Genomic DNA, 17066 nt, shown 5'->3' on the forward strand with positions numbered 1-17066 from the left:
CCGATCCCTTCATAATGTTACTGTATAATGTCCCAGCATTCCCAGCAGTGTCACCTCTCCAGTCAGCAGCTCAATCATCTTGTAGATGAGTCCTAGGATCTTCTGGTCATTGATGTCCTCATGGATCAGGGGGTGAGGTGGAGGCCCCGTGATTGGGCTCAGGGGTCTTCCCCATCCCTCAGACACAGGGTCCTGACAGTGATCACTAGAGGTCTTCTTCACCACTGTGTAATCCTGGTTATAGAGAGACACATTAATAAATCTCACTACAGACATTTCCAGAGTCCTCACCTCTCCAGTTCTGTCCATCTGTTATTCCCATAGATAAGAATGATGTAATGTGACGTCATCAGAATCTCTCACCTCTCCAGTGAGACGGAAGAGGATCTCTAGGATGAGGTGTAATATCCTCTCCGCCATCTTGTCTCTGTCCATATCCATCCTTGATGGGTAAATCAGGAAAATGTTCTTATGTAGAAGATCTTCACTGAGAGGATCCGATATTGTAGAGACCTGAATGAGAAGAAGATGAGCCGATGTAACATCATAAGAATCCTGTGTAATAATATAATTACTGGAGATAATACGGGAAACATATGAGGAGATTTATTATCTTACAGGGTTTAGTTTTCTCCCCTGACATCTACTAATAAAACCTATATATTTAGGCCACAGACAACAAGCAGTTTCCTCCTCGGAGTCGGCAGCTGAACATGTTCCTCATAGACTCATCTTCCATAACGCTAATTCTCGTCTCATTACCGACACTGGAATCGGCATTAGCAATACTGCAGGAGATATTCATTACACGCGACATGAGAAATAACTCCTTCATGATGAGGACGACATCTTCATCTTCTACTGCGGCTCTAGAGACAGATTTGGCCAGAGTCGGTCACTGCCTCCTTCCCCACCGGCCGTCTATATGAAGGTTTCCCGTCTTCCCCGCACTGGAATCTTCTCTCACGTTAGATCTCAGCTCTGAGTCACACACAGAAGTTTGAGGCTTTTAGAAAAGATTTTTTGTTTCCACAAACACAACGGACAGAAATGATCTGATCCCAAAGTCTCCATGTACAGTGATTTATGGGGATTATTTCTGGCCTTAGGCTTTCCTATATTACAAGAAAAACTCCAGAAAAAGCCGATATTAAAATGTTTCTAAAGAAAATTGGCTCCAACAATTCTTGTAAGAAGAAAAAAATAACAAAAAAGCAGAAGACACATTTTATAATTTTTAACATGTTAAACATTTATTAAAAATAAATTAATCTTTTTGAGCCCCAGAACATAGATGTACACCGCAGGGACGGCACAGATGAGGCTGCAACAAAAACCCAGACAGTTTAACCACTTGCTGCTGTGAAAAGCAAACATGGCATCTAAGAAGGTGTGACAGAGTTTGGCTGAATGCCCCCCGCCTCCAAGTACTCGATAGTATGGGGCGGCCTAGTTACTCCGATACTTACATGCCTAATAATGGGGTCTGGGCTGCAATGTATGAAGGTCTATTAGGCCGGGCCAGAGGCAACGTCCAATAAGTTACCTTATAACGCCCCCATACACAGTAGACTAAAGTTCCATGAAAGCTCTGATTTCGGGGGGATTGGCCGACCATATAATGTATTTGGGGGCCTCCCGACAGATGATGTCAGGGCAGAGAAGGATCTGACATCCTGAATTTCAGAGGATAATCCGTTTGTTCTTCCTGTAGATAATCCTCCTCTAGAGGAGTCTGGAGGCGACTCTCTCATACAGACCACAGGAAAGCTGGAATATTTGTGTGTATGGGGGAGTCGGGAGAGATCGCCGTCTGCCAAATGACCGTTCAGCCAACTCTGATCTCATGTGTATGGGGCCGTTAGTATTACACTGACAGGCAGTGATGATACACGGCACTACAGTAGTACAGGGCATCACCGGAGCCATCAGAGGCTTGTATGTTGTATGATCGCACTGATCAGAGGGGTTTAAAAAAGGTTTAAAGGGGGAAAATATCACAGTTTCAGCAACAAGAAATATCCATCACTATATGGAAAGCAGAGTCACTGCACAATGTTAGTTACGTCACGTCCATAACTACTTTATTATACTCTATTATCCTGTACACAGTGGAGTAGATAGAAATCACAGATCACACAGCAATAGCTGGAATTGGACCCTCTAACGTAAGGAAAAAAAAATCTCTCTATCTATATACACTGTTCAAAAAAATAAAGGGAACACTTAAACAACAGAATATAACTCCAAGTAAATCAAACTTCTGTGAAATCAAACTGTCCACTTAGGAAGCAACACTGATTGATAATCAATTTCACATGCTGTTGTGCAAATGGAATAGACAACAGACGGAAATTATTGGCAATTATCAAGACACCCTCAATAAAGGAGTGGTTCTGCAGGTGGGGACCACACACCACATCTCAGTACCAATGCTTTCTGGCTGATGTTTTGGTTACTTTTTAATGTTGGTTGTGCTTTCACACTTGTGGTAGCATGAGACGGACTCTACAACCCACACAAGTGGCTCAGGTAGTGCAGCTCATCCAGGATGGCACATCAATGCGAGCTGTGGCAAGAAGGTTTACTGTGTCTGACAGTGTAGTGTCCAGAGGCTGGTGGTGCTACCAGGAGACAGGCCAGTACACCAGGAGATGTGGAGGGGGCCGTAGGAGGGAAACAACCCAGCAGCAGGGCCACTACCTCCCCCTTTGTGCAAGGAGGAACAGGAGGAGCACTGCCAGAGCCCTGCAAAATGATCTTCAGCAGGCCACAAATGTTCATGTGTCTGCACAAACGGTTAGAAACTGACTCCATGAGGATGGTCTGAGGGCCCGACGTCCACAGATGGGGTTGTGCTCACAGCCCAACACCGTACAGGACGCTTGGCATTTGCCACAGAACACCAGGATTGGCAAATTCACCACTGGCGCCCTGTGCTCTTCACAGATGGAAGCAGGTTCACACTGAGCACATGTGACAGACGTGACAGAGTCTGGAGACGCCGTGGAGAGCGATCTGCTGCCTGCAACATCCTTCAGCATGACCGGTTTGGCAGTGGTCAGTAATGGTGCGGGGTGGCATTTCTTTGGAGGCCACACGATGTTGGGCTGTGAGCACAACCCCCATGGAGACACAATTGTGCCTTTACCTGGAGATAAATTCCCAGTGGGGGCAATTTCCAAAATGCAATAACTTAAGTGGGGAATTCAGCTCTTTTCACACTTAAGGGATCTGTATATGGAGTCTACAAACTACAGTGGGGAAAATAAGGATTTGTTACGCTGCTAATTTTGGGGTAAAGTCACATTTTTGTGAGGAAAAAAAAATAAAATTGTCATTTTTTCCTTCCACATTGCTTAAATTCCTGTCACACTATCCGAATTCAGATATTGTCCTGTCAGAAAGGAGAATACAGGGAGCGAAAGGGTTAATAGGACTCACAGGAGGAACCGGCCCAGAAAGCAGAAGATCCAGGAGTGTCCGCCACATATATGACTGCTCTGTGCACACAGGACCTGTGATGAGGTCACAGGAGGGGAGGAGTCAGGGGTCACATGATCAGGGGCCTCAGTGTGTGCAGGACTCAGTGTGCTGGAGCGCTCCCGATAATCAGCTGCGTGTGTCGCGCTGTGTGATAGTCACAGCACCTGCATGGAGGGCGACACATGCAGCTGATTATCGGGAGCGCTCCAGGGATCCGGGGTCCCGATGCAGCTATTCGGTAAGCGATATTAGCCAATAACAACTTCTCCGACAATATTCGCTCATCTCTAGTAATAACAGCTCAAAGAAATTCACCGAAATTTTCATTAAGTTTGATAGTAAGACCCTATTAAATATTGAGCACCAGCGGGATGAAGCATTGACAGCGGCATGTAAAAGTGTGGGCGCCCCTGGTCAAAATGACTGTTATTGTGAACAGTAGTAACGTGAAGATGAAATGATCTCTAAAAGGCCGAACCTCTAAGATGACACATGGCCTTTGTATTTTAGGCAATAATAATAATAAAAAATATATATATAGACTTTTTTACAATTTCATAATTGCAAAAAGGAAAAAGGGGCGATGCAAACTTTGGGCACCTTTAGAGATTTGTGTACTGAGATGATTTTGATCAAGATTTCACACCTTAATTAGCTTGTTTGGGTTATGGTGAAATCACATGGTGCCCAGGAGCTACAGTCTGAGGAAAGGGCTAAAAAGCCTTCACTAGACCCCTGTACAGCTGTATAATGAGGCCAGGCTTTATAGTGAAGGGACAGGAGTGAGGGCCTGTGCCCAGGAGCTACAGTCTGAGGAAAGGGCTAAAAAGCCTTCACTAGACCCCTGTACAGCTGTATAATGAGGCCCAGGCTTTATAGTGAAGGGACAGGAGTGAGGGCCTGTGCCCAGGAGCTACAGTCTGAGGAAAGGGCTAAAAAGCCTTCACTAGACCCCTGTACAGCTGTATAATGAGGCCCAGGCTTTACAGTGAAGGGACAGGAGTGAGGGCCTGTGCCCAGGAGCTACAGTCTGAGGAAAGGGCTAAAAAGCCTTCACTAGACCCCTGTACAGCTGTATAATGAGGCTCAGGCTTTATAGTGAAGGGACAGGAGTGAGGGCATGTGCCCAGGAGCTACAGACTGAGGAAAGGGCTAAAAAGCCTTCACTAGACCCCTGTACAGCTGTATAATGAGGCCCAGGCTTTATAGTGAAGGGACAGGAGTGAGGGCCTGTTCCCAGGAGCTACAGACTGAGGAAAGGGCTAAAAAGCCTTCACTAGACTTCTGTACAGCTGTATAATGAGGCCCAGGCTTTATAGTGAAGAGACAGGAGTGAGGGCCTGTGCCCAGGAGCTACAGTCTGAGGAAAGGGGTAAAAAGCCTTCACTAGACCCCTGTACAGCTGTATAATGAGGCCCAGGCTTTATAGTGAAGGGACAGGAGTGAGGGCCTGTGTCCAGGAGCTACAGTCTGAGGAAAGGGCTAAAAAGCCTTCACTAGACCCCTGTACAGCTGTATAATGAGGCCCAGGCTTTATAGTGAAGAGACAGGAGTGAGGGCCTGTGCCCAGGAGCTACAGTCTGAGGAAAGGGCTAAAAAGCCTTCACTAGACCCCTGTACAGCTGTATAATGAGGCCCAGGCTTTATAGTGAAGGGACAGGAGGGATAAAAGTGGGGAAAGGAGCCAGAAGAGCTGGACTGCCCATCACTAACCTGCAGAGTCGCACTCCACATATATGGCTGCTCTGTGCGCACAGGACCTGTGATGAGGTCACAGGAGGGGAGGAGTCAGGGGTCACATGATCTCCGGAGTGCAGACCACCATGGAGCCTTCTCCTCAGTCAGTGACATTCCCGCCATTATTCGCCCCTCACTACTGGCACAATTACCCCGCGCCGCCTTCTCTACACAGTGTTATGTGTGGAATGTAACGTGTGATTTCTCTGGAGGGAAATAGACCCCACACATGAGGGAATTCTCACCAGTTACCGGCCGTCTACTATATGGCGGCATATGATTGTGCTATCGACTCCACACCAGGAGCTAAAATGCCCAAATCTCTAATGTAACCGCTATAAGAGAAGATATAACAAATTTCCCCTAAACTCACACAGCGGAGGAGGCCTCACTTGGAGCAATGTGACTCGCGCACAGAAAATCTATTCCCGGTTCTGTGATTAAGTTATCGGCCGACAGGAAGAAGAAAGGTCTGAATTACAGCCCAGACTGGAGGAGAAACTGCAGAAGTTAGAATTGGCCAATCAGCGCTCTTCACCCCTATACTTATCTACACAAATACAAGACATGAAATGACAATTAGACGCCATTCTCACCACCAGAACGGAGAGGCGCTAACTTGGAGTAAAGCCGCGTTTTATCACCATGCCAATAAGCCTAATAAGATGCCGCTCGTAAGCTCAGAATGAGGGAGTCACTGTGTTGTGAGTTCATTTTCCCCTTCGTCACTGAGGTCTGGTGAACTCCCTATTCTGGTAAAGGAAGGTAATGAGCCTGATTATCAGGCACCTGAGCCTAATGAGGATGACTGGCTGAGTGGAGTCACAGACTGAATATAAGGCTGCCGACGCCCTTCTGCCCTGCGGGTGATTTCTCTGTGGACTTCTAGGACACCAGTCTGTTTCCTGCTCCTCTAAAGCTAAGTTTTCTGCTTTGCCTGTTAGCATTTGTGTTTTGTTTTTGTTTTCCTTGCTTTTCTGGATTCTGTCATTCAATGCTGGGGTGAGCTGAATCTCCTTTTGCCGATTGCTCTGTCTTCAGAATATTCCTGAGTACTGACATAGCTTTTTTGAAGCCTAGCGTCTTCAGGGCCTTTTTCACTGTCAGTCTGTTGGCTCTTATTTTCATAGGGTTTTTCACGGATTGCAGACAGCAGCCTTCCTGTCCTTTCCTATCTAGTTAGCTTGGGCCCCGTCTTTGCTCAGTCTATCTTTCTGTCTGTGTTAGTGTTTTCATCTTGCTTCACCGTCATTATATGTTGGGGGCTGCCTATTGCTTTGGGGTCTGCTCTGGGGCAGTTTAGATTTCCCCTTTCTTTCTTTAGGCCTATTTAATTCTCCGGCTGTGATTGAGGGGTCTAGGGCATCGTAGGAACCCCCCACGGCTACTGTTAGTTGTTGTGATAGGATCAGGGGTCTGCAATCCGATAGCTGCCAACCTCTCTGGTTTTTCTGGACTTAGCGAGCATTTCTGTTTTTGCCTCCTACGGTGACTCAATCATAACTCACTGAATATAATCTCCTCTATAAAAGACCCTAAGGGTCAGATCTCAGCCCACCCCGATGTCATGTATAGCACTTATAATGAATACTCCCAGAGTTTGTATTCGCCCCCACAATCACCCCCCCCTCACTACTGGAGTCATTCCTTCACACACTACATCTACCTAACCTGACTGAGTCCGCGGCACAACAACTCCATTTACACATCTCTGAGGAGGAAATAGCTTCAACACTCAAAAAACTAAAAGAGGAAAGGCCCCGGGGCCGGATGGTCTTACAGCAATATATTATAAAAAATGCAGCGATGTGCTGACACCACATATAAAAACCTCTGTAATTCACTACTAAATGGCTCGCAGCTGCCCCCTGAGTTCTACGTGGCGCATGTAACCGTAATCCCTAATCCTAAGAGAGATCATCTCACAACAAATTATAGACCAGTATCCCTCTTATACATTGACTTCAAAATCTTTACATCCATTGTGACTAACAGGATCAATAAAATCCTCCCTCACCTCATCCATCGGGATCAGGTTGGTTTTATACCAGCGCGACAGGCCCCAGATAATATTAGGAGAGCGTTAAATATTATTTATACAACTAACCTACAGCGAAAGCGACTTCTCCTGCTTGCATTAGATATGGAGAGGGCTTTCGATTCTGCGTCCTGGACGTATCTCTTTACGGTTCTATCGGAAGTCGGATTCTCCCCTAAACTTATAAAGTGCCTCCAATTGTTATATGATAGCCCTATCGCTTATGTAAAACTCCCGTCACCACATCCCCCTCCAATTAATATTCAGAGGGTACCAGGCAGGGCTGTCCTCTATCTCCGGATCTTTTTGCACTTGCAATGGAACCCATTGTGGAAGCAATAAGGAGAGATCAGAATATCCTGGGCCCTGAGAATATGGGAGACCAATATAAAGTCAGTCTCTTTGCGGATGATCTCCTGCTAACATTAATAAGTCCCCACACTACACTCCCTCACTTGTTTTCCCTCCTTCACGAAGATCTCAGGGTTAAAGATTAACATTGATAAATCCGAAGCATTATTTGTAAATTTTCCTAAGACAGAGCAAACTAATATAGCCTCCCATTTTGGGTTTATACACAAAGAACATTATCTAACATATCTGGGTATCAACTTAACAGCCAACAGGTCACCTCTGTTTCGGTGGAATTACACTCCACTGATCCAAAACTTCCAGAGGGACCTGGATAGATGGGCTTCCTCAAAGTTATCCTGGCTCGGCAGAATACAGGCATTAAAAATGGTGTCACTGCCTCGCTTCTTATATCTATTTAGGTCCCTCCCAATTATGGTACCAGCCAGAACGTTCACTCATTTACACTCTACGATGTCTAAGTTTCTTTGGCTAGGAAAACAACCCAGAATTGTGCAAAAACTTATGTTCCGTCACAGAAAAGAAGGGGGTTTATCCCTCCCTAATTTTACACTTTATTACAAGTCGGCACAGATTGCTCCATTAATAAGTGCGTGTTCATATCCCAATAGTCCGAGATGGGTTATTCTGGAATCATTTCTCTCCAAACCATTCTCTTTATCAGGCCTAATGTGGACCACAGACCGACTTCCACGGGGGTTAATGAATGTGGCTCCTTTTACAGTCCACTCGTTGCTTCTTTGGAGGAAAGTCCGGTTTAAATATAACTTACAATCAAGCCCTTCTCCCCTGACAGCTATATTACAAAACCCCATGTTCCCACCAGGTCTTGAGCCACAAATGTTTTCTTGGTGGAAGCTGAAAGGTATTCATATACTTCAACATTTGTGTCCCCATTTAATATCTTACTTGACAGACAGGAATTTGTTCAAATATTTGAACCTCCAGTTAGGGAGGTAATGCGACTGAACCAGATCTTCCACTTTGCAAAGCAGATCCTCCCGAGCGGTACTACTCTCAGGGCAGCGAGTTTTGAAAAAAAATGTCTAAATGACCCTTTGGGCAGGGGAACGATCTCATTGATCTACTATGCTATAAATTCTCCACAAAATGATAAAAAATTGAAGTATATGTTACAGTGGGGGGAGGATCTGGGGTTTGAACAGTCAATTGATGAATGGTATCGTAGCTGTGACACCATATCATGAGGTAGTCACCAGACTTCCCTTGTTGAGACCTCCTTAAAACTATTGCACAGAGTCTATTATGTACCGGAAAAAATTCACAGCATTTTTCCTAAAATCTCGGGAGACTGTTTTAGGGGCTGTGGAATATCTGGTGACATGAGACATATTTGGTGGTCTTGTACGGTGGTTTCTGGGCTTTGGGAGAAGGTGAAGTGTCTGATAGCACAGATGTATGGTGGATCGGTTGATCTGGAACCTATTACTGGGAACCAGGCCTTCCCGGCTTCCAGAAAGCTTTCAGAAGCTAGTAAACTACTTATGTATGGCCACTAAAATCCACATTGCGGCAAAGTGGAAGTCGCCCTCACTGTCAATATCTATGGTGAAAGAGAAGATGAACGACATTATGTTATTCTCATTTGTGGCCCCAGTGTTTCTTGTAGAATAAATCCCTTTCTCACACAGTCCTGTAGTAATGACTTTGTTCTCATGTTCTGTAGGAAGGTTCGTCTGACTCCATCTTATGTTATCAGTATAAGTGCGAGAGATGAGAGACCGACGACCGCAGTTTTACCGTGTGTGTCCGGCGTCAGTTCTACAGTGTGAGAGACGCGTGGTCTGTGACCGAAGCTGGGGGTATACGGGTGTATACAGCATACACAGAGGGGTCTGTGACCGAAGCTGGGGTTATACGGGTGTATACAGCATACACAGGGGTTTGCGACTGAAGCTGGGGGTATACGGGTGTATACAGAGTACACAGAGGTCTGCGACCAAAGCTGGGGTTATACAGGTGTATACAGCATACACAGGGGTTTGCGACTGAAGCTGGGGGTATACGGGTGTATACAGAGTACACAGGGGTCTGCGACCAAAGCTGGGGGTATACGGGTGTATACAGAGTACACAGAGGTCTGTTACCGAAGCTGGGGATATACGGGTGTATACAGCATACACAGGGGTTTGCGACTGAAGCTGGGGGTATACGGGTGTATACAGCGTACACAGGGGTCTGCGACCAAAGCTGGGGTTATACGGGTGTATACAGCATACACAGGGGTTTGCGACTGAAGCTGGGGGTATACGGGTGTATACAGCGTACACAGGGGTCTGCGACCAAAGCTGGGGGTATACGGGTGTATACAGCATACACAGGGGTTTGCGACTGAAGCTGGGGGTATACGGGTGTATACAGCGTACACAGGGGTCTGCGACCGAAGCTGGGGATATACGGGTGCATACAGCGTACACAGAGGGGTCTGCGACTGAAGTTGGGGGTATACGGGTGTATACAGCGCACACAGGGGGGTCTGTGACTAAAGCTGGGGGTATACAGGTGTATACAGCATACACAGGGGTCTGCAACCGAACCTGGGGGTATACGGGTGTATACAGTGTACACACGGGTCTGCGACCAAAGCTGGGGATATACAGGTGTATACAGTGAACACAGGGGTCTGTGACCGAAGCTGGGGGTATACGGGTGTATACAGTGTACACAGAGTGGTCTGCGACTGAAGTTTGTGGCATACGGGTGTATACAGAGTACACAGAGGGGTCTGGGACCGAAGCTGTGGGTATACAGGTGTATACAGCATACACACAGGGGTCTGAGACTGAAGCTGGGGGTATACGGGTGTATACAGTGTGAGAGACGCGGGGTCTGTGAGCGAAGCTGGGGGTATACAGGTGTATACAGCGTACACAGAGGTGTCTGTGACCGAAGCTGGGGGTATACGGATGTATAAAGAGCACACTGAGGGGTCTGCAATCTAAGCTGGGGGAATACAGGTGTATACAGCATACACTGAGAGGTCTGAGACTGAAGCTGGGGGTTTTCGGGTGTATACAGCGTACACCGAGGCGTCTGCGACCGAAGCTGGGGGTATACAGCGTACACAGAGGGGTCTGTGACCGAAGCTGGGGGTATACGGGTGTATACAGCCTGCACATAGGGGTCTGAGACTGAAGCTGGGGGTATACAGGTGTATACAGTGTGAGACGCGGGGTCTGCGACTGGAGCTGGGGGTATATGGGTTTATACAGCATACACAGAGGCGTCTGCGACCGAAGCTGGGAGTACACAGAGGGGTCCACACAAACGCGGCTCCGCTCCGTACACCTCGTACACACACAGCTCTGCTCCGTACACCTCGTACACACACGACTCCGCTCCGTACACCTCATACACACACGGCTCTGCTCCGTACACCTCGTACACACACGGCTCCACTCCGTACACCTCGTACACAGGCGGATTCGATCCGTACACCTCGTGCACACGCGGCTTCGCACCGTACACCTCGTACACACACAGCTCTGCTCCGTACACCTCGTACACACACGGCTCCGCTTCGTACACCTCGTACACACACGGCTCCGCTCCTTACACCTCATACACACACGGCTCCGCTCCGTACACCTCGTACACACACGGCTCCGCTCCTTACACCTCATACACACACAGCTCCGCTCCTTACACCTCATACACACACGGCTCCGCTCCGTACACCTCGTACACACACGGCTCCGCTCCGTACACCTCGTACACACACGGCTCCGCTCCGTACACCTCGTACACACACGGCTCCGCTCCGTACACCTCGTACACACACGGCTCCGCTCCGTACACCTCGTACACACACGGCTCCGCTCCGTACACCTCGTACACACACGGCTCCGCTCCGTACACCTCGTACACACACGGCTCCGCTCCGTACACCTCGTACACACACGGCTCCGCTCCGTACACCTCGTACACACACGCTCCGCTCCGTACACCTCGTACACACACGCTCCGCTCCGTACACCTCGTACACACACGGCTCTGCTCGGTACATCTCGTACACACACGGCTCCACTCCGTACACCTCGTACACACGCGGCTTCGCACCGTACACCTCGTACACACACGGCTCCTCTCCATACACCTCGTACACACACGGCTCCGCTCCGTACACCTCGTACACACACGGCTCCGCTCCGTATACCTCGTACACACACGCTCCGCTCCGTACACCTCGTACACACATGCTCCGCTCCGTACACCTCGTACACACAAGGCTCCGCTCCGTACACCTCGTACACACACGGCTCCGCTCCGTACACCTCGTACACACACGGCTCCGCTCCGTACTCCTCGTACACACACGGCTCCGCTCCGTACACCTCGTACACACACGGCTCCGCTCCGTACACCTCGTACACACACACGGCTCCGCTCCGTATACCTCGTACACACACGCTCCGCTCCGTACACCTCGTACACACACGCTCCGCTCCGTACACCACGTAGACAAACGGCTCTGCTCGGTACATCTCGTACACACACGCTCCGCTCCGTACACCTCGTACACACACAGCTCCGCTCCATACACCTCGTACACACACGGCTCCGCTCCGTACACCTCGTACACACACGGCTCCGCTCCGTACACCTCGTACACACACGGCTCCGCTCCGTACACCTCGTACACACACGGCTCCGCTCCGTACACCTCGTACACACACGGCTCCGCTCCGTACTCCTCGTACACACACGGCTCCGCTCCGTACACCTCGCACACACACGGCTCCGCTCCGTACACCTCGTACACACACGGCCCCGCTCCGTACACCTCGTACACACACGGCTCCGCTCCGTATACCTCGTACACACACGCTCCGCTCCGTACACCTCGTACACACACGCTCCGCTCCGTACACCTCGTACACACACGGCTCTGCTCGGTACATCTCGTACACACACGGCTCCACTCCGTACACCTCGTACACACGCGGCTTCGCACCGTACACCTCGTACACACACGGCTCCGCTCCGTACACCTCGTACACACGCGGCTCCGCTCCGTATACCTCGTACACACACGCTCCGCTCCGTACACCTCGTACACACAAGGCTCCGCTCCGTACACCTCGTACACACACGGCTCCGCTCCGTACACCTCGTACACACACGGCTCCGCTCCGTACTCCTCGTACACACACGGCTCCGCTCCGTACACCTCGTACACACACGGCTCCGCTCCGTACACCTCGTACACACACGGCTCCGCTCCGTACACCTCGTACACACACACGGCTCCGCTCCGTATACCTCGTACACACACGCTCCGCTCCGTACACCTCGTACACACACGCTCCGCTCCGTACACCACGTAGACAAACGGCTCTGCTCGGTACATCTCGTACACACACGCTCCGCTCCGTACACCTCGTACACACACAGCTCCGCTCCGTACACCTCGTACACACACGGCTCCGCTCCGTACACCTCGTACACACACGGCTCCGCTCCGTACACCTCGTACACACACGGCTCCGCTCCGTACACCTCGTACACACACGGCTCCGCTCCGTACACCTCGTACACACACGGCTCCGCTCCGTACTCCTCGTACACACACGGCTCCGCTCCGTACACCTCGCACACACACGGCTCCGCTCCGTACACCTCGTACACACACGGCTCCGCTCCGTACACCTCGTACACACACGGCTCCGCTCCGTATACCTCGTACACACACGCTCCGCTCCGTACACCTCGTACACACACGCTCCGCTCCGTACACCTCGTACACACACGGCTCTGCTCGGTACATCTCGTACACACACGGCTCCTCTCCGTACACCTCGTACACACGCGGCTTCGCACCGTACACCTCGTACACACACGGCTCTGCTCCGTACACCTCGTACACACACGGCTCCGCTCCGTACACCTCGTACACACGCGGCTTCGCACCGTACACCTCGTACACACACGGCTCCGCTCTGTACACCTCGTACACACACGGCTCCGCTCCGTATACCTCGTACACACACGCTCCGCTCCGTACACCTCATACACACACGCTCCGTTCCGTACACCTCGTACACACAAGGCTCCGCTCACCACGTAGACAAACGGCTCCGCTCCGTACACCTCGTACACACAGGGCTCCGCTCCGTACATCTCGTACACACACGCTCCGCTCCGTACACCTCGTACACACAGGGCTCCGCTCCGTACACCTCGTACACACACGGCTCCGCTCCGTACACCTCGTACACACACGGCTCCGCTCCGTACACCTCGTACACACACGGCTCCGCTCCGTACTCCTCGTACACACACGGCTCCGCTCCGTACACCTCGCACACACACGGCTCCGCTCCGTACACCTCGTACACACACGGCTCCGCTCCGTACACCTCGTACACACACGGCTCCGCTCCGTATACCTCGTACACACACGCTCCGCTCCGTACACCTCGTACACACACGCTCCGCTCCGTACACCTCGTACACACACGGCTCTGCTCGGTACATCTCGTACACACACGGCTCCACTCCGTACACCTCGTACACACGCGGCTTCGCACCGTACACCTCGTACACACACGGCTCCGCTCCATACACCTCGTACACACACGGCTCCGCTCCGTACACCTCGTACACACACGGCTCCGCTCCGTATACCTCGTACACACACGCTCCGCTCCGTACACCTCGTACACACAAGGCTCCGCTCCGTACACCTCGTACACACACGGCTCCGCTCCGTACACCTCGTACACACACGGCTCCGCTCCGTACACCTCGTACACACACGGCTCCGCTCCGTACACCTCGTACACACACGGCTCCGCTCCGTACACCTCGTACACACACGGCTCCGCTCCGTACACCTCGTACACACACACGGCTCCGCTCCGTATACCTCGTACACACACGCTCCGCTCCGTACACCTCGTACACACACGCTCCGCTCCGTACACCACGTAGACAAACGGCTCCGCTCCGTACATCTCGTACACACACGCTCCGCTCCGTACACCTCGTACACACACAGCTCCGCTCCGTACACCTCGTACACACACGGCTCCGCTCCGTACACCTCGTACACACACGGCTCCGCTCCGTACACCTCGTACACACACGGCTCCGCTCCGTACACCTCGTACACACACGGCTCCGCTCCGTACACCTCGTACACACACGGCTCTGCTACATCCACCCTGTAAACCCCTCCTGACCCCACACATAAACTTCCCCTCATCCAGCACCATGACAACCAGCACAGCAGAGTCCTGCACACACTGAGGCCCCTGATCATGTGACCCCTGACTCCTCCCCTCCTGTGACCTCATCACAGGTCCTGTGTGCACAGAGCAGCCATATATGTGGCAGATGCTCCTGGACCTTCTGCTTTCTGGGCCGGTTCCTCCTGTGAGTCCTATTAACCCTTTCGCCCCTGTGTTATTCTTTCTTTAGTTTCCCTGTCTCTGTGTTTCGGGTCGTTGTTCTGTTCGAAGACACAGCCTCCACCCATCTTCAATGCTGTTAGTGAGAGAAGGAGGTTGTTGGCCAAAATCTCCCGGTACATGACCCCATCCATCCTTTCTTCAATACGTTGCAGTTGTCCTGTCCCCTTTACAGAAAAGCCCCCCCAAAGTGTGATGTTTCCCCCACTAGGCCTCGCAGTTGGGACTGTGTTCTTGAGGTTGTACCCATATATTACATATAGATAGAAGATTCCAGTGCGGGGAAGACGGGAAACCTTCATATAGACGGCCGGTGGGGATGGAGGCAGTGACCGACTCTGGCCACATCTGTCTCTAGAGCCGCAGTAGAAGATGAAGATGTCGTCCTCATCATGAAGGAGTTATTTCTCATGTCGCGTGTAATGAATCTCTCCTGCAGTATTGCTAATGCCGATTCCAGTGTCGGTAATGAGACGAGAATTAGCGTTATGGAAGATGAGTCTATGAGGAACGTGTTCAGCTGCCGACTCCGAGGAGGAAACTGCTTGTTGTCTGTGGCCTAAATATATAGGTTTTATTAGTAGATGTCAGGGGAGAAAACTAAACCCTGTAAGATAATAAATCTCCTCATATGTTTCCCTTATTATCTCCAGTAATTGTATTATTACACAGGATTCTTATGATGTTACATCGGATCATCTTCTTCTCATTCAGGTCTCTACAATATCGGATCCTCACAGTGAAGATCTTCTACAGAAGAGAATTTTCCTGATTTACCCATCAAGGATGGATATGGACAGAGACAAGATGGCGGAGAGGATGTTACACCTCACCCTAGAGATCCTCTTCCGTCTCACTGGAGAGGTGAGAGATTCTGATGACGTCACATTACATCATTCTTATCTATGGGAATAACAGATGGACAGAACTGGAGAGGTGAGGACTCTGGGAATGTCTGGAGTGAGATTTATTAATGTGTCTCTCCATAACCAGGATTACACAGTGGTGAAGAAGACCTCTAGTGATCGCTGTCAGGACCCTGTGTCTGAGGGATGGGGAAGACCCCTGAGCCCAATCACGGGGCCTCCACCTCACCCCCTGATCCATGAGGACATCAATGACCAGAAGATCCTAGAACTCACCTACAAGATGATTGAGCTGCTGACTGGAGAGGTGACACTGCTGGGAATGCTGGGACATTATACAGTAACACTATGAAGGGATCGGGGGGATGACGGTATCATTGTATGTGTCAGGTTCCTATAAGGTGTCAGGATGTCGCTGTCTATTTCTCCATGGAGGAGTGGGAGTATTTAGAAGGACACAGAGATCTGTATAAGAACGTCATAATGGAGGTTCCCCAGCCCCTCACATCTCCAGGTAATAGACAGGACTAAATACACACGGCCTATAATTATCTGTATGTAGAGAATGAATTCAGTCCCTGTATGTGTTTCCTCCAGATCTATCCAGTAAGAGGACAACACCAGAGAGATGTCCCCGTCCTCTTCTTCCACAGGACTGTAACCAAGAAGATCCCAGTGCTCCTCAGGATCATCAGGTAGATGGAGAGAAGGTGTCAGGAGATCTCCCCTATGATGTGTAGACGGCTGTGAAGGTCTTGTGCTCAGTCTTGTTTTATCCACCAGTATTATATGTTTTATACTTGTGTAATGAGAGCGGTGGAGATGGCAGGATTAGAGCTGATCATAGATGGGACTTCTCCATCTGTCGGTGACTTTTACAATATTTGTTTCAGGGTGAAGATCTGACCCATATTAATACTACAGAGACAGATGTGAGAGATGATGAGTGGTGTAAAGAGGAGATTCCCACATATGACTACCCAGGTGAGTAGTGACCACTGAATGCAGAGACGTCACAGATTCCTCTCAGTCACCGGCTGTGGCTGCTTTATCGGTGGTGTAGTCCGGCCGTATTACCATGATCACCATTTTGTCTCTAGATCACAACATTCTCCTCCACCCAAAACTGTTCAA

General features: G+C 50.1%; 2 protein-coding genes across 2 annotated transcripts in view; one reads left to right on the forward strand and one right to left on the reverse strand.

Moving 5' to 3' along the window:
* LOC141056823 (uncharacterized) overlaps nucleotides 1–17066 on the forward strand; it is a 91351-nt gene that overhangs the window by 49567 nt on the left and 24718 nt on the right. The gene's annotated exons all lie outside the window — the stretch shown is intronic.
* Nucleotides 1–17066, reverse strand: part of LOC141056798 (zinc finger protein 316-like) — a 58168-nt gene that overhangs the window by 38833 nt on the left and 2269 nt on the right. Inside the window, exon 2 of the mRNA XM_073553283.1 lies at nucleotides 55–224. Within this exon, the coding sequence (XP_073409384.1) occupies nucleotides 55–224 (170 nt within the window). The remainder of the gene's footprint in view (nucleotides 1–54; nucleotides 225–17066) is intronic.

The sequence above is a fragment of the Dendrobates tinctorius genome, unplaced genomic scaffold, assembly GCF_039654945.1.
Source record: "Dendrobates tinctorius isolate UK_male_01 unplaced genomic scaffold, ASM3965494v1 ptg000200l, whole genome shotgun sequence".
Classification (NCBI taxonomy): Eukaryota; Metazoa; Chordata; class Amphibia; order Anura; family Dendrobatidae; genus Dendrobates; species Dendrobates tinctorius.